At 34.4% G+C, this 20,066-nt stretch overlaps 1 protein-coding gene across 1 annotated transcript in view; it reads right to left on the reverse strand.

Moving 5' to 3' along the window:
* Positions 1–1,656: 1,656 nt before the first annotated feature.
* The window catches only part of CEP128 (centrosomal protein 128kDa), a gene marked incomplete at its 3' end in the record, with an annotated part of 62,340 nt that continues 43,930 nt past the window's right edge, over positions 1,657–20,066 (reverse strand). Inside the window, 7 exon segments of the mRNA XM_009578510.1 lie at positions 1,657–1,860; positions 3,427–3,486; positions 6,630–6,806; positions 10,856–11,020; positions 15,135–15,331; positions 15,334–15,775; positions 19,323–19,673. Coding sequence (XP_009576805.1) covers positions 1,657–1,860; positions 3,427–3,486; positions 6,630–6,806; positions 10,856–11,020; positions 15,135–15,331; positions 15,334–15,775; positions 19,323–19,673 — 1,596 coding nt within the window.

A 20,066-nucleotide genomic window follows, 5' to 3' on the forward strand; every position in this document is an offset into this window, starting at 1 on the left:
GGCAATGTTCCCCCCTGCATCCAATAAAGAATGCAGATTCTCCTTGGCTCTCTTTTTGTTGTTAATATATTTGTAAAAACATTTTTTGTTATCTCTTATGACAGTGGCCAGATTGAGTTCTAGCTGGGCTTTTGCTTTTCTAATTTTCCTAACAAGATCTCTGTACTCTTCTTGAGTTGCCTGCCCCTTCTTCCACAAGTGGTAAACTCTCCTGTTTTTTCCTGAGTCCCAGCAAGAGCTCCCCGTTCAGCCAGGCCAGTCGTCTTCCCTGCCTGTTCTTCTTACAGCACATGGGGACAGCCTGCTCCTGCACCTTTAAGAATCCCCTCTTGGAAATTAAAGAAAGCTTCTAAACACCAGAAAGGTAAAGATGCAGAGTTACCTTCCAAAAGCAGTAATGACAGTAAATCAGATACACCTTTGAAGATAAAACTTCACAAATAAATTATGAACTGACTAGAGCTAGTGACTCGACTCAAACCAACAACATGCATGGATTCTTCCTGATCAAGACCAAGCCTACACTTCAAAATTTTATACTTCACCTAAGTTTGGATTTAACAAGGATCCACTCTCACATTGTTTATTAACAACCAGAGTATTGATTTCTGACAGCAGAAAAAAATCTGGTTTTAAGGATAAAAATAAAGATGTGCTGTAAATTGTTTATGTTCCAAGTTTGCTATAATGCTCTGGTTTTACTATAAAAATACTCTTCACTGAAATAATGTGTTTAATTAAGCTACAAGTAACACAGTATAAATGAGCTTGTAAACATATGAAAAACAGAATGATGAAAGACTGAGATCTTCCTGTCTTCCTGAGACTCTAGAATAACAAGGTCATGATGAAAGCATGTTTCTCTACTCCTAAAAGAATTCTGCTCGAAGTCAATCTTCAAGAAACTATAAAATACTAAACTACAAGTACCTGAGCTGAGACTAAAAAATGGCTCTTGGCTGGGCACAGTGAGGTCCATCCCTACCAGAACTTTACACCGCTCAGTAAAATCTTATTAGTATTTCCCCTTCATGACAAGCATGGGTGACACGGATGCTAGCACCAAGCCTGGCACACAACACTCCAGAGTAAGAATTACATGCCAAGAGAGGGAGAAAACTATGTTTATGTGGTATTCCATATATAATGTCATTCATTTTAATTACAACCAAAGCTTGTTTTACTCCATTTTGCAATACAGAAGAAGGGATGAGAAGAAAATTTGCCAAAGTTCTTTGTACATACAATTTAAGCAAAAGGGAGTAACTGCACAGGACTTGGGACTGCTTTAGGCTTTTCCTTTTTGACAGATAAAAGCAGCATTACCAATGCTGCTTCAGACTCTTGTATAATTCCTCTTTGCCTGGGTCGTGGAATGTCTCAGATGGTACAGTTGAAAAATAACTTCTCTGTCTACTGGCCATATTGCAAACTCATGTATTATTCCACCATTGTACTGGGTTGAAATGTAGTTGATTACATTTGCCTTTTTTATCAGCAAGGGAAAACAAAAAAATCTTTTCTTGGTTATCACTAGCATGTTACCAACTTAGAGTTTGTAATAACTAGCTGATAAAATACATCTGAACATGTCCTAGGAATTATAATTAGTAGAGTTTTAAAATTCTTTCTCCCTTTTATTAACAAAAATGGAACCAGCAACATACCTCTTTTTTCCCTGTGAACTTCTTCCAAAAGTTTTTCTTGCTTTTTTATCTGTTTAAAGAGAGACTGATGTTCAGCCTCCTTCATCTGCGTAAGGTGCTTGAGCTGTTCTCGGCTCTGCAGTAAGTAGCATCGCAGCTTTTTTTCCTTACTTTCTCTCTCCTTTACCTCCTCGCACAGCCACTGAAGCTTAGTCTACGTTAAAAAAATTAGACAATAAAAAGTAAAGAATTCTAATGAAAAGAAGACATAAATATTAACTGATCAAATTATCTTTGGAGTCACAGACTACTCATTTGTACCTATTACTGAATAATAATAAAAGGGGACATTCAGATATATTAAGAGGACACATGTTGACCTTCAAAGAGTCTCAAAAGACAGATATATTTTGGCTGATAATTGTATGTGAAGAAGCAATTTTTTTTTTTTTTTTAAAAATTTTTTGATCAGGAGCATGAATTTGCTAGGGTAGGTATGGAAATTCACATTGAATTAGTTTATACATAGACACCAAGAGATACTCCTTCCTTTCAGAATACCTTTCTCTCTCTATTCTATGTTGATGGAATTTAAAGCATTTATCCATTCTAAAAAAGTGACATCAATTCTTTCTGGTCAGCAAAAGTTAATATTTAAGGTTCATGCAGAGGAAAAAGGAAAGAAAGCTCATAGATAAGATAGGTCATGGTCTATATAGTAAATCTAGAAGTGGTAAAAGAATACTTTCACACTGGCTATTTAAAAGAAAAAAAGGGGATTTTAAGTAGTCATTCATTCTACAGTTCCCTCTAGTAGCTAAAGAAACTTAGGTGAGAAATGTATGTAAATGATTATTGGGTGCTCTTTGAAAGGTCTTTTCAGTAATATGTCAGTGTCACTTTTTTAAATGAAGAAAATACTTCCTGCATAACATTTCTCCTTTGATTCCAATCTTCGCTATCTATAGTGGCAGTCTTTCTTGGGCTACAAGTCTTACATAGACCATACATCATCAATAACCTTAAATTATCTTACATGCAAACAGTTGCAATTTTTCCTTAAGTCAATTATCCTGTGGCTTTGACCTTTTTACCTGAAGAAAAAAAAAAATGCATGCCTTCTACAGTTTCTCGTGATCTACTTTGATTATGAGAAACTTACTCCTTTTAAAAGATATTGGATAAGAAAGTGTTTATGTGTGTGAGTTGGGGGAGCAGGAGGAAAGCTGCAAAATGAAAGGCAAGGGTTATAAGTTACCAGTCATCACTCTGAAGAATTTTCAAGCATGTGTGCACCCACATTATAGGATTCAAAAGCTTCAAACAAAGGGGGAAAGAAAATAGTTCATTTTCCAAGAATCCAATCTAATGTCCTTTAGATTTAATAAGTAACAGCCTTATTTAAAATAATTTCTTGCCTTGTTATAACCCCGTAAGAGAAACTTAACCTGCTAACTATGTTGTCACGTTTTTCTTGTCTGAAAATAATTGAACCAGATCTAAAGGCTATCACTGCAGTTACTTCAATGCATTTTTTGTAAAAACGGCATTGCTATTTATTTTGCTATAGACACAGCTATTTCCTGTTGATAGCAAAATTTAGAAAATTATTCCATTAGTTGAAACAACAGTCTGGGAATATCAGAATTATTGCCAAAGGAATGCTTTTGTATTTTTGCTTTCCCCCTTTAAGTGCCTTTTCAAACACACTTTCAACTGAGTGATTATAAATGTTAGATATTAGCTTACACAGTAAAATTTCAGGGGGTTTGACTATTACCTTTGTTTCTGCTAACCAGCGATGAGGATCATTCAGCACCATTGGTGTAAGTGTTATTGCCTACGGAATAGTAAGGGAGAAAGAAATAGACATAAAACCAGGAATTAGACACAGAAAGGAGAAAGAGTCTTTCCTGCTTACTGGAAATTCATCAAATAAATATTCTTTGCTAAAAATCCAGCTTGGAAATCATATCTGTAAATGGTTTAATAGAATTATTTAACCATAAATTAGTCACATTTAAAAGCAAATTATGCAAACTCACTGATACAAATTTTGTTTAAAGGTGCAACTTAAGTTGCAACAATAGTAAGCTGTATTCTGAATCTGTACAGTTTTCTCCTAAGAATCACTACATCCCCAGAACATATAACTCTGCATCGAGGTGTATATTCTCAGTTCGAAACTGTATGTCCTTTTTTGAAAATATCATAATATTGCAAAATAATACAATCAGACTCTATTTTGAAATTAGTATTTCTTAAGAAAAGGCCAACTTCAAAGTCATTCAACTGTTTTTTCCTCCATTCTGCAGAACAACAGTGGCTGCACGTAAACCAGAAGTAGCCGAACCAACTGTTAAGTCATTGAACTGTTATCAGTATATCTACAGAAATGCTATGTGCAACATAAATGTCTTATCAAAAAAAAAAAAGGACAAACCCCCAAAATCTTTATATTATGCTTATGATGATGGTCTTAGCATTTTCATGAAAAATACAAACCACTTGCTTTGAATATCTGATAGGCATAAAACGAAAATTGTAATCTGCACTAAGCGGATAAAAAGAAGATAAACTTGTGCTGGAATGCTTCATTAATACTTAATGAGAAAATGTGATATATCTTTTTTCCGCATTCAAACTGAACTATGTTAATCTTGTTTTAAAGGTACTTCTATACGTTTTGTATATTAATTATTAAAAAGTTAGTGATAGTGGATCTTTTTTTCCCCCACAAGTTGATACATAAGGGGAAGGAAAAAAAAGTCTCATATACAACGCTCTCAACTGAAATCTATTTAAAATCAAGTAAACTATTAACCTTATGTCCAGCTCACCCTTTATCTCATGTGGTCCTATCCCATGATGACTACATTGTGCTTTTCTTTAATTTAAAGGTTTTGTGGGGGTTTTGTTAGTTAGTTTGTTTTTAATTTACCGCATTTTGCAATTCAGTTGGCACCAAAGGTGCCTAAACAGCACCATCTAATTATGCACATACATATGTTTTATGTGAAAATTATCACCACATAAGGACAAAGCTGAAAAGAAATGCTTTAGCAGGCATGTTGGCCATGACTTCACAAAGCAATGCATACCTGAAAGTTGTGACTTCCATGGCAGCAAACCTCATTCTGTGCAACCACATTCAAAGAAGGCAGTATTCAGTTTATAGTTTAAGCATGACTGGTGTAGTTATTGCAAGCATGAGATTTCTTATTACAAAAGACTGATTGAAAAAATAAATCTGAACAATACATGTGGAATTCTTTTCTTAGAACACCAGTACGCGGTGATTATAAAAAATCCAGTACATTTTTCATTAAGGAAGATTAAGCCTGGTGTTTAAGTCCTCCGAATACAAGTATTTATCCATTAAATTCCTCATTGCTCACCTCAGTTGCAGTGGCAACTCCTTCTTGAAGTAAAGAACTTGTCTGAAACATTTTAGAAACGTTGCCAATACCTAAAGTACTGGGCAGAAGAACAATGTAACAAAGGAAACTTTTTACCTTTTCAAAAAAAAAATTTTCAGACCAGGCACCACAAAACTGTGTAACATTTGTTTTCACATTAGCTGTCTAGTCAAAAATTCAGATTCAAATCTGTTTTAACTTTGCCAGTGATAAACAGTTAAAGGGGATAAATAAGAGAATTGTGAAAACAGGGATCAGCAAAACTTCATCCAGAAGACAAACACTCTGCAGGAGGTGGGAAGCAAGTCCAAGAAGGCAGGGTTTGATGATCAAGAATCTGGCAACTACAGCAGATCACAAAGACTTAATAAAAAAAAGACTTATCTGTAAGGACACAGAGGAGAAATCTTGTTTGTCAAATACATTTTATTAGGATTCTCATCTGTTTGTGTGCTGCAAAATCCCAACTCCATATGTAAGCGGAAAAAAAGGCACAGCCATACTACAAGGCTGAAACAAAGTGACTTCTCTCCACACCTTCAAAGAAAACAGGTGAGGAGATAAACTTAAAATAGAAAATAAAACAAAGAAAAAAATATTAAAAATATAATGTATTTTCAGTGTCAAAGCTGAAAAACTTCTATTTCAAAAGCAGCCCAGCCCAGTCAAGTGACCAGGAACTGTACAGTAGAATGCATTCTCTGTTTAAACAGCAAGACAAAAAAGGCGTAATCTGAGCATGCTCTATGGTTACAGCTAAGGCTAAAAAGCCACCAGGTCAAGCACTTGTGATATAAGTACCCATAATGCCAGTGAGTATGATGACAAGCTGAGTCAGATTGTCCATTTTCTTTTTTCTCAGCTGTGTACAATGTCAATTTAAGAGGATTAGTCATGTAGAATCATCTGGTGGGAGGAAGAGAGGGTTCAGTCCCTGGGGAACAAATGAGAATGCTCAGGAAAAAAAACTAATGGGAGACAAGGGTTGCAAGAGAAGAAGTGAAAGAGTGAAAAAAAGTTACAGCAAGCTAAAAGTTTCCTAAAACTTTGAGTCTGAGTTTTCTGGATACAAGGATACAAGGACCTGTTCCACAAAAGAGGAGGTTATAAACTCTTTTCACTTCCAGCATTTACTTCTCTACTTAATAAACAAAGCATCTAAATGAATTTTTAATAAAACCTTTCTTTCATTTTTCCCCAATTTTAAAAGCCTTTTAGGTCTTTCTTGAGGACTTCCCACCTCTAAGGAGGTGGCCTAGGAAAACCTCCTCAAAATTCTGGCTGATGTAAGGTCCTTTCACATAAGCAAACAAAAGGAGAACTATTTCTCACAAAAAAATCGGCAAAAGAAAGCAGTAACGATTAACACAGGCGCAGATCTTCATAGTACCCCATTCCAATACCTAGCAATGTACATCTGTACCAGCTAAATATCCATAATCCTATTGTCCATACGTTATCTATACCAGTTAATTGATAGGGGACAACAATGCATACAAATTCTGCTACAAACGTTCATTAAGAAAATAACAAAACCTGCAGCATACTTAAAACTTAGAATTACTTTGAATTTCTCCATGGAGTCCCGAGAAAAAATTTCACAAGCAGCATCAATTTCACTTCCTATCATGGTGAGAATGGATTCCTGTTCCATTTCTAAGTGACGCAGCTGATCCTTAAACTGCAGTCTGGCCTCATCCATCCTTCTCAAATGATCATCTTCATTGCTGATCTGTTTATCCTGGAGTGAAACAGGAAAAACAAAACAAAGAAATTATTGCATTAATATAACATACATCATTAGCAGTATATCTTTCAATCTTATAATCACACTATACTCACTCATGCACTGAGTTCAGTTCCTTGCCATGGAAAATAATACCTTCTAATAGTACTCATAAGTTTCTGTCTTGATTGTCCTTATTCTCTGTAAATCAGTTATGAAGAAACTGCTACCAAATCCAAACCCAACAATCATAGAACTTGTTTTCAGAGCCAAACCCAGACATTCTATTATAAATCTCTTTTTCAGGAGTAGAAAGAGAGCCCACGACAAATACTCCCCTTATTATCTTTTGCCCTGAACCAGTTACAGACATCTAGTCTCTGTCATCACAAAAAGAGATTCCTGAAGGAAACCTGTATTGGCAGTCAGTGTGTTCTCAAAGGAAAATAATTTAAAGAATATCTCATAGGACAGTGACTGGCACTGAGTAAAGCATTTTATGTTACCATCCAATGTCAAGAAGATCATTAAATATATTATACATCATCTTAAAATTCAGATTCTCTTCCTTTATATCTATAATAGAGCCACCATGTAAAACTGAACCCAGCAGCAGTTTTGTTATACAATATATTGAACTATGCATTGTAATTAATATAACAAAACTATCTTGTGAGAAGTGAAATTGGTTCACATCTGTCTGCTGCTAAGATCAGGAAGATGTAATGCAGCAAAGGGTAAACGCTTTAACAGGCACATTTCAGTATGCAAGTACACTGAGAATGGTGAGAAAAGCAAGAATAATAATTTTGAAAATTTATTAATCATGGACCTCTGCAATGACAAGGTGCAACTGTCATTTAAATTGTATTTAATGGAAATCTTCATACACTCATGAGACACCACTGTGGAGCTAGGTAATTTCTAACATACAAGTTCTGTGAATGGGATACTAAGGAATCATTTAGGTTGGAAAAGACCCTTATGATCATCGAGTCCAACCGTAAACCTAACACTGCCAAGTCCACCACTAAACCATGTCCCTAAGCACCACATCTGCACGTCTTTTAAATACCTCCAGGGATGGTGACTCCACCATTTCCCTGGGCAGCCTCTTCCAAGGCCTGACCACTCTTTCAGTGAAGAAATTTCTCCTAATGTCCAATCTAAACCTCCCCTGGCACAACTTGAGACCATTTTTTCCTCTTGTCCTATTACTTGTTACTTGGGAGAAAAGACCCACACCCACCTTGCTACAATCTCCTTTCAGGAGGTTGTATACATATATACGTATAGCTGTTACATCTATTAGCAAAATAGGTATTCTTTAATATAGGTGACCTTCAAATGTGAAAAAGCCATACCTGATAAGTAGCCTGATTTCTTCATTTAATTCATACAAAAATACTTGAGTTAGACAGTAACTATTTCAAACTGAAGGAATCATAAGAATTTTTAATATGCACAGGTTCCAGTATTTCTGCACTACCCATATGGGAGCTGAAATAGCAGTTCTGATCTAGATCAGTATTCTGAAGGTAATAAGATTGCATTATATATGCTTCCAGTGTCAGTATTCTATGCTATCTCATTATCCACTGAACACAGTCCATCACATGCCAAAGTTCACTCCCAAAGACCATGACTAAAAGAGAGTATATAACTCAGTATTTTTTCCTTTATTTTTCATCTGCTTGATTTTCTGAATGTGCCAACACTCCTCAACATTCTATTTTCAGAGCCTACAGGAGAAATGAAGTCACTAATAACTCAGAAGTGCACAGAAGGAAAAGAAAAAAAAGAGAAAATTTTACCATTATTCTCTGCCCTTTCACCTTTCCTAATAAAAAAAAAAAATTAAAATCCAAGCTATCTATAATACCTATGTTTCTTTGAATTAGTATTTGCACTAAGGACAGAACGACATTAAGAAGTATAAAAAGTGTGGAAAAGGAAAAGAGATAATTCTTTTGTAATATAGTTGGCTTCTGCAATACCACAATATGACAGCTAGTATGAGATTTCTCAAGAGGTAATATTACCATTTCCCCCATCCTAACACCCCTTCTGACAATCCACAATAAAACTACAATAGTGAATATTCTCTCAAGTTAACTGATCAACGCAATCAAGTGAAACTCTCCATCTGCATTTACCTTCAAAGGATAAGACCACAGGATTGTGTGCTTAAAAGCTTCCCCATTCTTCTTCAGCTTAGAGATAAAATATCATTGCCATCTAAAAACTGTATCTTCCCAATATGAGGTAAGGTTAGAGCTAGTTTACAACCAACTGCAGAAAACTCTGTACACTGCTACAAACACATTTCCTTAATAATAGATATTACAGCACTAAAATCCCAACCTAGAAAAAACACATTTTGAATTTTCATTTGAGGTACTTTTTATTAGTCTGACGAGTCATTAAGTTGAGCTTATATAAAGCACTTCCTGTTAGTTTAACAAGCTAAGAGAAATGCCAGGTTTAAGATTTTCTCATTCCATACTTTTACAAAAAAAAAAAAAAAAAAAAAAAAAAAAAGACAAACCAACCCACCCCAACATTTTTCTCTCAGGGCTAGTAGCTGCAGCATACTGACTGACAGACAGTCTGTATATGCTGAAAATATAAGCGGTATGACAAAAGGAACTAATAGCATTTCCGAACACTCATTTTACTTTACCTACATTCAAAATAAGCCCAGTAGATTTTAAACTCAACACTTAAGTGATGTTGTGCACTTCCTTTATAACAAAATACAAGTTGAAAATTAAATTGAAAAACCTGAAAAGCCGTGAAGGATCTAAAACATCCATGGGCCTCTTATCGGATTTAAACAGTTTGAAACTATTGAGCTAATGAAGAATTATCTGATGAGTAGTCAGCGGTCCATGTGAAATGAATGAACAAACCTCTTGCACCATGTTAATATAAATGCCTGTATCAAAAAATTTCTTTTCACAAGGATGAGAAATTACTAAATTGACATACAACAGCAAGAATCTTCAGCTAGAGGCTAAAATATCCATTTTTTAAAAATGAGGATATAATGAAAAATTTATAAGCAATTTCCTGCAAGATGCACAAATTTTTTTTTTCTGTTTTCTTGAATTTTAATCTAGGAAATCAAATCTGTCGAAGATTAGAAACAATCATTTTCAATGTTGTCTTAATATGAATTAATCAAATAACGACAGATATGTGCTTTACACTGGAGAAGGTAAAACTTCATCCATGTACAGAAATACTTATCTGAAATCACAATGCTGCAGGAAGAAAAATTTAAGATATAAAAAGAGCACAATGTAAAATACATTCGTGTTAAGAAAAACATATTAAAAGCAATACTGTGGAACCAGTCATGGAAAAAAAGTAGAACTTAAAGCAGAAAGAGGAGGTACAAAATAAAATTATTCAGCAACTCTGTATTTATCACTAGATTTTTGAAAAGAAAGGCTGACAACTCCAGGTTGTGAGACTGCAAATTAATATTTGATAGTAAATATTAATAACCAGAACACTAGGCAACAAAAATGGCTGGCAGGCAGCATTCATCTCTAGAAGTACAATGCCAGTACAAGAAAGGGATGTGAATTTCTTTAAAAACTTGCTGTGTTTTAAATATTCAAGCAGAAAATAATTTTCAAAGTTATTTAGAATTTCTTTTACTGTGCTTACATTGGTTATCTACTTCAAATTAGCTCTAAATTATTCATAACTGCACCGCAACTTTAAGAAAACGTAAAGAAAACCAGAAGTGTTTGGTTAAACATTTGTTAGTTACCTATATTAGAAACAGGGCAGGCAACAGGACTTATATTTCTACTCCTAAATAGTATTAGCAAATCTTTGGAGGGATGCAATTCATGACTTAGCTAAAGCACTTTTGCCTTCTTTGATTTATATAGAAACTGTGTACTACAGTATGACTGTGTATATTCTTTAAAATACAAAAAATACATGTACATATTAAGTTTACCACCTATTTCTATAATTCATTATTTATTTTAGGTATTTATCAGCAGCGAGACTGACGAATCATCGTTAAAACCAGGTAAGTTTACCTTTTTCTCCAGTTCTTGTTTTACAAACTCACATTTCCGCCTGAGTTTTATATTTTCTTCTTCATTTTGGGTTAATTCTTCTGTCAGTTTATCACACTCAATTTTTATCTTCTCCAGTTGTCGACATTGAGCCTTGACTATGTTTTTCTCTTCTACAAGTTCCATCTGACGGTAATGGGAAAATAGATTACAAAGTCACCATATGGGTTATTTTAAAACATTCCCAGACTGTAGAGTTTCAAATCTGCGGAACACTATTACAGAAAGGTAATTCTATTTAATTTTTAACATTTCAGTTATATTAAGTGTAATCACTTATCTGAACACGGAAAACATGTATCAGAGTTGTAGAACCACACAATGTTTTACAAGCAGTAAATAGAAGTCTCAGATTCTACGTTTCAACTCTGCTACACTCATCAGCTTACATCATCTTAAGAAGCCCTGTATATATGCAACTTTTCCATTATCGAAATAATTTGGAATCAGAAAGTCTAAAACTATCATTTCATTTCACAACCTAATACTAAATTTGTATCTGCAAGGAAATAACTGCAAAGATTTGGTATTTTTAATTTCTAGAATTGTGTGGTTTTAATGCTATTCATAGAAACATTGCAGAGAAAAAAGAAGAAAACATTTAAGGGCCTTGAAAGCCCTAAATAGGTGAGTGAATAAAGTACATTGATTTCCAGTGGAAAAGATAACTGGTTGAAACAGATAGATTTGAGAAATTCTCTAGAACATCTAGAAAATGCAAAACAATACACAAAACAAAGAAGGAAATTACACATGTATTACTCGAAACCAGCTTCATATTAGATGAATTGTGGGATGCAGTTACACACAAAAATAAACCTGCAGAGTAAATTCCTTCCTGAGGAAAAGCAAAAATTCTATTCTCCCAATTACACTATAAATATAACTTTTATGGCGAAGAAGGGTAAGAAGAGAAGTTTTATGAGTTAATTTAGACACCAGAGCTAACAGAGTACAAAAGCTCCTCCGAAGGACAATTCCAAGAAAGAACTTTGGTGTCCTAAGTCCACAAAGACAAGCCTGCAATACCTAAAACATTTTCTGTGAATACGCTTATAAAATCAACTTTTCAGTTCCTACTAAAAGTAATTGTATTATAATGTCTATGCAGATGGAGACAATCCAAGAACCAAATTCTTCACTTATATTACCTTTGAGACACAATGGAGAAAGTTAATTTTTATTAATTTCCAGTATGGACAAGGCAGATGTGACCATAATTTAATTGATCTGGATTGAACCTATTTTCCACATCTGATAATCTTCAGGAAGAAGAACTACACCCACTTGGTATGTGTACAGAAAACAATTTAAAAAGAAATACACATATATACACAATTCTATATATATAGATACATATCTCTATATAATCTTACATTAAAGATTAATACTTGAAAGTGCTGTCAGGCACAAGGACATTTTGTATTTCATTACTCTAAGAGAACAAGGATGTTTTTAAAGCAAGTGAGGGCACGTAGTAAAATTAGGGGACAGATTCAGAGCTTCTGAACACTTAGCTGATTGGGCACCACTAAGAAAACCACTTAATTTCTAGTTTATCTAGTTTATCTATCATTTTAAATAATAAAAAAAGACATTATAGAGACATTGATTGGGAATCCTTTAGGATATTCTAGCAGAAACAGAATTAAAAGCTTAAGCATCAGAAACTCAGTACTGAGACAGTAAGATCCTTCTCAACACTGACATCTTGTACAAAATTCTATGTTCTTCTCCAGTTCTACTGCAACATACAATATTCCCATGGTACCTCCCCGACGACCCCAAAAAATCCTTAACTACCTTATAATTTTTCAGTCCAGCGCAGCACTATAGAAAGCCAGCATGAGTGAAGCAGAAAGTATCATACAAAGGAGGCGAGAGGGAAGAACAATAAGGATCAAAAGTCACTTCTTTTTACAATCTATGCAGCAGTTGGTTCTGTAAACACAGGGCTCTGCACTCTTGATTTCCTGAAAGTAACTCATCAAAATTCCTCCTTTAGTTAAGTTTAAGGCCTTGGGTCTTAATAAATGTGTTAAATTTCCTTTTACTCCCCAAGTCTTTCCCCACTGACCTTTATTTTTAAGACTTTAACATTAAAAACCTTGATGTATATTCTTTCCCAAAAGCAGTTACAGAGGGTGGACAGGGCTGAGGCATAAATAAGGTCAAGATTATTACTGTAACAGTAAAAGACAATTGGTTACTGGGCACAAAAACTTACCAGCCTGAAAAAAAAGGATAATAGGAAAAAACCCCCTTTCTGTTGGATTTCCCTAAACTCTACCCTAAAACCACAATATTTAAATACAATTTGATAAAATGCATGCTAAGTTTACCTTAATTTGGAAGAAAAGTATGTCCATAAAAGTGAAACCCAATTGCAATGTAATGAGTTTAGACAAAAAGTAACCAAATCACCTGCACGATGACATGATCTCATCAGATCTTCCTACAGACGGATATGATTACCTATTTTGTTGCACTTACAGTCTTTAAATCAAGAGAATGTTGTGCATTATAATTTTGTGTGCTTCTAAAAAAAAGTTGCCTACCCTAACACCTTACAAAATTCATCTCCCTCAAGCCCCCTGCTCTTCTCTGTTTCAGAGACACAAAGCTGTAAAAAAAATGCATGCAGATTAAAGAATCTGGGAAAGTCATGGCACTGTAAATGAAAGAAGGAAGTGAATTTTTTTAAATATTGTTTTTATGTACAACAATCAGTACCAATATCAAGGCCCTTACTATAAGACTGACCTTTCCACAGAGGAAACACACATTGACGATCAACTCATTTTTTGATTATCACGATCCAGAACACACTTTCCTTCTCTCCCCTTGATATTAAATGTACAGTCTTAATTTCAAGGTCATTGTCAAAGAAAACAAACATAGTTGGACAGATCATTTAAATAATGCTAGACACATTACAAATTACATCCCCAATGTTAAGCACCGCTGTCAAAATATTTTGATTTTAATGATCTTTCCACTAACAACCACCTAGATTATTTTTATTGCTATATTCATTAAATGCTTTCTATGTTACCAAGTGCTTAAGAATTATTGTCAATTATTATGTTATGAATGATATATTAAAAAAACTAACCATCCTTTTCTAAGTAACACCAATTCATAACTGAAAAAATGTGGAAAATATGTATTTTTAACTAGTTGCATATTTGTGAGAAGAGAAAGGAAATAAACATGCTTATATTACTTATGATGAAGTAGATCATGAATAATTTAAGCTTTGATTAAGGATTTTATAGCTTTTTATGGTTAAATCAGTAGAATTTTGACATGAGCAAATTTTTTATTTGATGGGACTGAGGTGGAAAGCGTATTTATAGTGCTTCAGAAGTGCACTCAAAATACGTTGGTAATTTACAACCTACCTATTAATTCCGTTAATACGATTACACAAATTATTATTAGGACATACAAAATACTATCTTACATATATATTTAACCATGTAATCAAAATTGCTTCAATAAAAGTGCAATGTATAGCTTATACAACTGTTGACAGTTAATTGTGCAGTTTAGACCACTTCAACTTAACTTTTCCATTTTATTCAGACCGCTTAAAGCCAATAAAATGCTCTTTTTCTTTCCAATGCAATAGCCTTGAATCAGGAGCAAATGATGCAAACTAAAAACATTAACCTCTTTCTTCATTAATAAAATGCTATATTTGATCATTTACTATATGAACATAGTCACTTTTCTGAGAAATTGTACGGAAACTAGAAATTCTAAAAATTCTTTGAAATATAGAGAACTATCAAAATTAACCTTAATAAGTGTTATACATTATCACTATTCACATTCTGAAAGCGTTCCCAGATACAATGACAGTATTTCTGCATCATGCAATTTAAACATTTACAAAATGCATCATCCCTGAAATACTACAAGTTCTTTAATAGGGCTGTGACAATAATTGTCAAAATAACAGTTCAAGAAGAAAGGATCAAATCATATTAAAACACTACAGCCTCATATATCTCGTGTTCTGATCACAGACACACCTATTTCACTACTTTTGAACTAAGAAAAGCTTTTGACCTAAAATCGTTACTGTAACATTTTTTAGACTAAACTTTAAACTTTTATGATGACCTGCAATAAAACGTGTGTTAAATGTTTTAAAGCCCATGCTTTATTGCCTTCATCACTCAATAGGAGAGAGAAAAAAAAGTCTGACATTGGAATTCTTCAGAATAAGTACCTTAAGCACTCTAATCTGAGCCTCTGCATCATCCTTTTCTTGTTTAAGGAGTTTCATGAGCTCTTGAACATTTCGTTCATGTTTGATTTTAACATTTTGTAACTCTGATCTGAGATCTGCCAACTCCTGTTGGTGAACTTCTCTTTCCATCTTCAGCTGCCTGTTAGCTGAAGTCATCTCTTCATGCTTAGATTCCTAAAATCTGAGAGGCTCTTATGTAATTCCTTTTTGACTTTCTCCTCTTCTGCTATTCTGTTTGTTAGTTCAACACGTATAGAGCTTAAGTTTTTTACATCTGCTTGCATTTCTAAGAGTCTTTCTTGGTCTTTTTTATGGATCAAGTTACTGGATGCAAGTTCTGCCTCCAAGTGTTCCTTTTCAGCTTGCATTTGATTTTGTAGAAAGACTTGCTTTTTTAACTCATTCTCCAATTTATTGACAGTACCTTGAACTTCTTTGATCTCTTCTTCAAGAGATACCTGGTGAGACTTCATTTCATTCAGTTTTACCTCTTTGCAGCGGAGGAGTTCTTCCTGCTGGGCTCTCTTTGTAAGCACATCATTCAGCTCTTTCCGAAGGTTTTCTATTTGGTGTATAGCAGAGAGAAGTTGACTTCTGAGGTCATCCTTTTCTTTGAGGGCCTAGAAAAGATGAAAAAAAAATCCAGTGCAACCTAAAGTAATTAAAGAAAATTGTTGGAAGGATGTCCCTAGACATTATGAATGCCTAAAAAGCAATTAGCACACTTTGTTCTGTGAAAATACAAAGTTTTTGCTTGTTATGAACTCAGTTCAAATGTATTCAGTGTTTCTTTAAATTTAGACACGGAACATTTGTGATCTCAAACGTATACTTGTCTTTAAATGATCTAGCTTCCTAAGCAGAGATAGTTTTGGTTAATCCCCTGCTTTTCTCACCCTCTTTGCAGACTAAGATGGGTTTCTTTGCTGGTTCCTCCAAATAGGAGGATGGAGGAAATGAGGCAATACAGTAATGCAGCAGAATACAGGGAAGACTATTGGTCACACACACACCTCACCTATAGGTCCATTTCATAGGCTGACTTTTGCTTGTTTTCTAAAATATTACATATGAAGTATATAAACTTTAGATTATTTTTGAAACTGCACACAGTAGATGAATGAATAGCAGTTAAAAGCCTAGTTCACTCATGCATCAAAGCCAAGAAATGAAGACTTCATCTTCAAAATAAAAGTCAGCCACATTTAATAAAAATTCCACTGTTTTCCTAAGGAGCTTAAAGGTTGGGGGTTTTTTTCAACATTGATATATTTCAAGTTAAAAAAATCCTAGAAAATGTGCTAAATGACAGGAAAAATTTGCACTGCAAGTACATGTGTGTTACCAAGTACTACATTTCATTAAATTCACATTACACACACCATTCCTGACTCTTACTTATCTCAAGTTTTTTTTTTTTTTTTAAACATTCTGTTTAAAATAAGAAAAATTTACAGTACATCTATCATAAGTCACACACAACTACTATAGGAAAAAAAGAATGATAAAGGGACAACACAAGATTGTCCTGATGTATCACAAGCTACTGGATTCTTCAAACTGGCTTAAATAAATTTTATACTGAATTTTACTGACTATTTCCACTAATTCCACAAACAGTACACATTTCTTACAGATACAGCAAATTTAGTTGAAATAATCCAGAAGAAAAAGGCAATTAAGGTTAACAGTGTGCAGCTTAAAAATAAAACAATTTGTAATTACATCAAGGATAACCATCTAGGCAAGACTTTAACCAAATTATCCCAGTAACTTTATTATTTATTTTTAGAGAGTTTTGTCTCAGACGTTAGTTGTCTGCGTATTTCAAAGCCGGTTAAATTATGTTCATCTAGTTCCCTGAAGCTTATCACAAACGCTGCATCTAGATTGATTATATCCTCATATGGAAAGTGTCTACAAGTTTGTATTGAGAACATTAAATATTGTTTGTATTTTTTTCTCCTCCACAATGACACACAGTTTATTTGATATTACATATCCTCCAATAAAGAGATTTTCTTCAGGAGTAACACTTACGGCAAACTTGTTGGCAAGATGCTGATGATTTTAAAAATAAGAACGAATACTGACAGCCTTTCTTAAATGGAGCTTAAACCAAAGTAACTGTATTTAGCATTTTTATGCTTTTATCACATCAAAAGAGGCAAAATCCACGTCAAAGAGTCTTATGTAACAAAGAAAATTTCAATGTGGACAGCACTATCAATTGCCATTACAAAGACCTGTCCATGTGTTCACATGAACAGCGATTTCAGAGCCTTTTGGGGCTCCTCCTACTTGTTATTCACAACTCTCCTCTACTTCTTGCTTCTCATTTGTCTATTGTGAGAGACATACGATTTCTAAATGATTCAGGTTTTCTTCCTTTCCTTAACACCTTACCTAGGCAAGAGATGATTAACTTCTTAAATGTTTGCAAACCTTATTTCCTCAGACAACTGCTGCGGCTGACCAATACAACAAGATAACTATGGAATGAATTGTTGGAGCATGGATAGAGCAAATAATAATAATAAAAAACAAGGAATATGCTAGGTAGTTCAGGAGAGAAACAGCAAGCCCAGCTTAGATCTGCTAGAGTTTATTAATTTCAACTCAGTATTAGCCTCATTATGGCTTCTCCTGTGCTTTGACCATGCTCATACATTCATGTACCAGTCTCAGACAGGTTACTGGATCAGGAACAACACAGGATGAATACAGACGTCCCATACTTCACACCATATACCCTTTGAAAACTACAATCTTTGAGCAGGACAAAGCAGAGAATGGCATAGAGCCAGCCCAAGCCCATCAGATTTAGTAACCTAAATTGAATGCGCATCACTAGAAAATAAGTAAAAAGAGGTGAGGGAAGCTCTATAAAATCAAAAGTAGGCCATATAATACGATAGACTGCACCAGCAGAGCACGTAAGTTAAGATAAAAGCTCGCAGCATGAAGCTTAGCACTATACCAGCCACTATAGGAGCAGGCACCTTTTGACCCAGCCACTGGAAAATACCAAGACCCACAGACTCATTACAAACAGAATGATGGTTTCTACTATTATTCCAAGATGGAATGATCAGCATTATTTGATGAAAGTGCTTGTCTTTAAAGCAGTGTCAGGACTAGAAAAAGTCAAGGAGTTCTGCTAAGTCAAAAAAAAAGAAGACCCAATGTGTTTTCCTGAGAAACTTTATAGGAGGAGGAAGAGAGGTTTGCCACACTGAACAAAGACAAATGAAAAGCCCAGGAATGTTACATGATCAATTTTCAAATTGATTTTTTCAAATAAGAAGTTCTGAAAAATATAAGGAAGAGGCTGAAACAAAATATGAAAAGCATTAAAAAACAAAGAAGTTACAAAAATATAAGGAACACAGACTCCCTATCCAGATGAACGGAAAAACCTAGGAACTGCATGGTAGGTGGTAGCAGCATGTTCATCCCAAAAGCAGGGAAGAGTGACTTTTTTGCTAAAATCTTTGCACATTTTCAAACAAAAACATCTACTTTTCTGCCTCCAAACATCAAATCGAAACTGAGTTGCAGTCCTTATGACATATCAGAACCTGTAGTCTTTATTGGCAATAAAAGATGTCATTACTAAGCCTAGAGTCTGAGAAAAGCTTAAATACAGAATGGAATTAAAAATATGCTAGCTGTGCCAAAGTCCATATAGCTATCTGACATACATGGTGAAAGTAAACACCTACTTTCAAAGATGTGACCACTGTCCTCTACAGGAAACAATGCATAACTTGAACATGGGTTATTAATGTGATTAAAATTTTCTACAAAAAATAACACCACATTATTTCCTTAAAAATTAACTAAAAATAAGCTAAGTTATGTTAACGGTTAACTGAAAAGATAAAGTAAAAGCAACATTCATAGAGACACTTACTTCTTTACAAGAAAAAAGCTTTGATTAAGTGAAGAGACTGGAACAAATACTGGATAAAGAAGAGAATGTGGAACTCCGTAATAGTTAAAAAATATTGCCACCTATTAGCTGTTTTGTAGTTCACCAGAAAATTTGGTCCAGAACTTAAGGCAGAAAGTGGTTTAAGTCACAGTTTGCATAAATAAACCCCTTATCTTCATTTCTAAAGCAAATGGAAAGGGTACAAAAAAAAACAAGCTAGTCAATCTTACCTCACTGTTCTTGTCCATCAGTTGGTTGATAGTTTCATTTTGTTTTTCCACCTCGCGATCCAGTTTCTTACATTTCAGCTTCCATTGGCGGATGGTTTCCTGCGCTCTCACCTTCAAATCTTCTCTTTTTTTCTCAGTCTCCAGCCTAAGTGCCTCTGAATGCTTGAATTCAGTGAGGTACCGTTCTGCTTCCTTGGTACTCTCTTCAACCTGTTGAGCTAACTCAGCAGACTGGAGTTCAGTTTGTCTACGTCCATTCTCACAAGCCTTGTAGCAACTCTCTATCTCCTTTAGCTGGTCCAGCATTTTTTCCTGCTGCTTCTCCCTGTTTTCCAGGTCCGATGTTAACACCTGGAATCATCATAGCAAAATATAAAAATTCCAATTCTAAAGATATACAATATGAAACCTTATCAAACAACACACAGCAATGTTAAACCACATTTCTATCTAAAATATGAATAGCATAAGAGATCTCCTTGACTACCAGGGAAAGCCCTGTTAGCCTACAGAATCTCCCCCTCTGCAATGGTAAAGAATTTCAACACAAGATATAAAATACATGGTTACTCTATCCTGTATTTTACTTTCTGCATTTGTTCCTCTTCTGGTTGTTCTTGTTATTATTCATATTTTAAGTTTGAGAAGGAATCATTGACCAGGATCCTTATATGTTACACACTAGAGAAACATGGAAAAAAGCAAATAGTAAGATGTAAGGAGATGAATATAAACAGATGAGAG

The sequence above is a fragment of the Fulmarus glacialis genome, unplaced genomic scaffold (genome assembly GCF_000690835.1).
Source record: "Fulmarus glacialis isolate BGI_N327 unplaced genomic scaffold, ASM69083v1 scaffold36785, whole genome shotgun sequence".
In the NCBI taxonomy this organism is placed as follows: Eukaryota; Metazoa; Chordata; class Aves; order Procellariiformes; family Procellariidae; genus Fulmarus; species Fulmarus glacialis.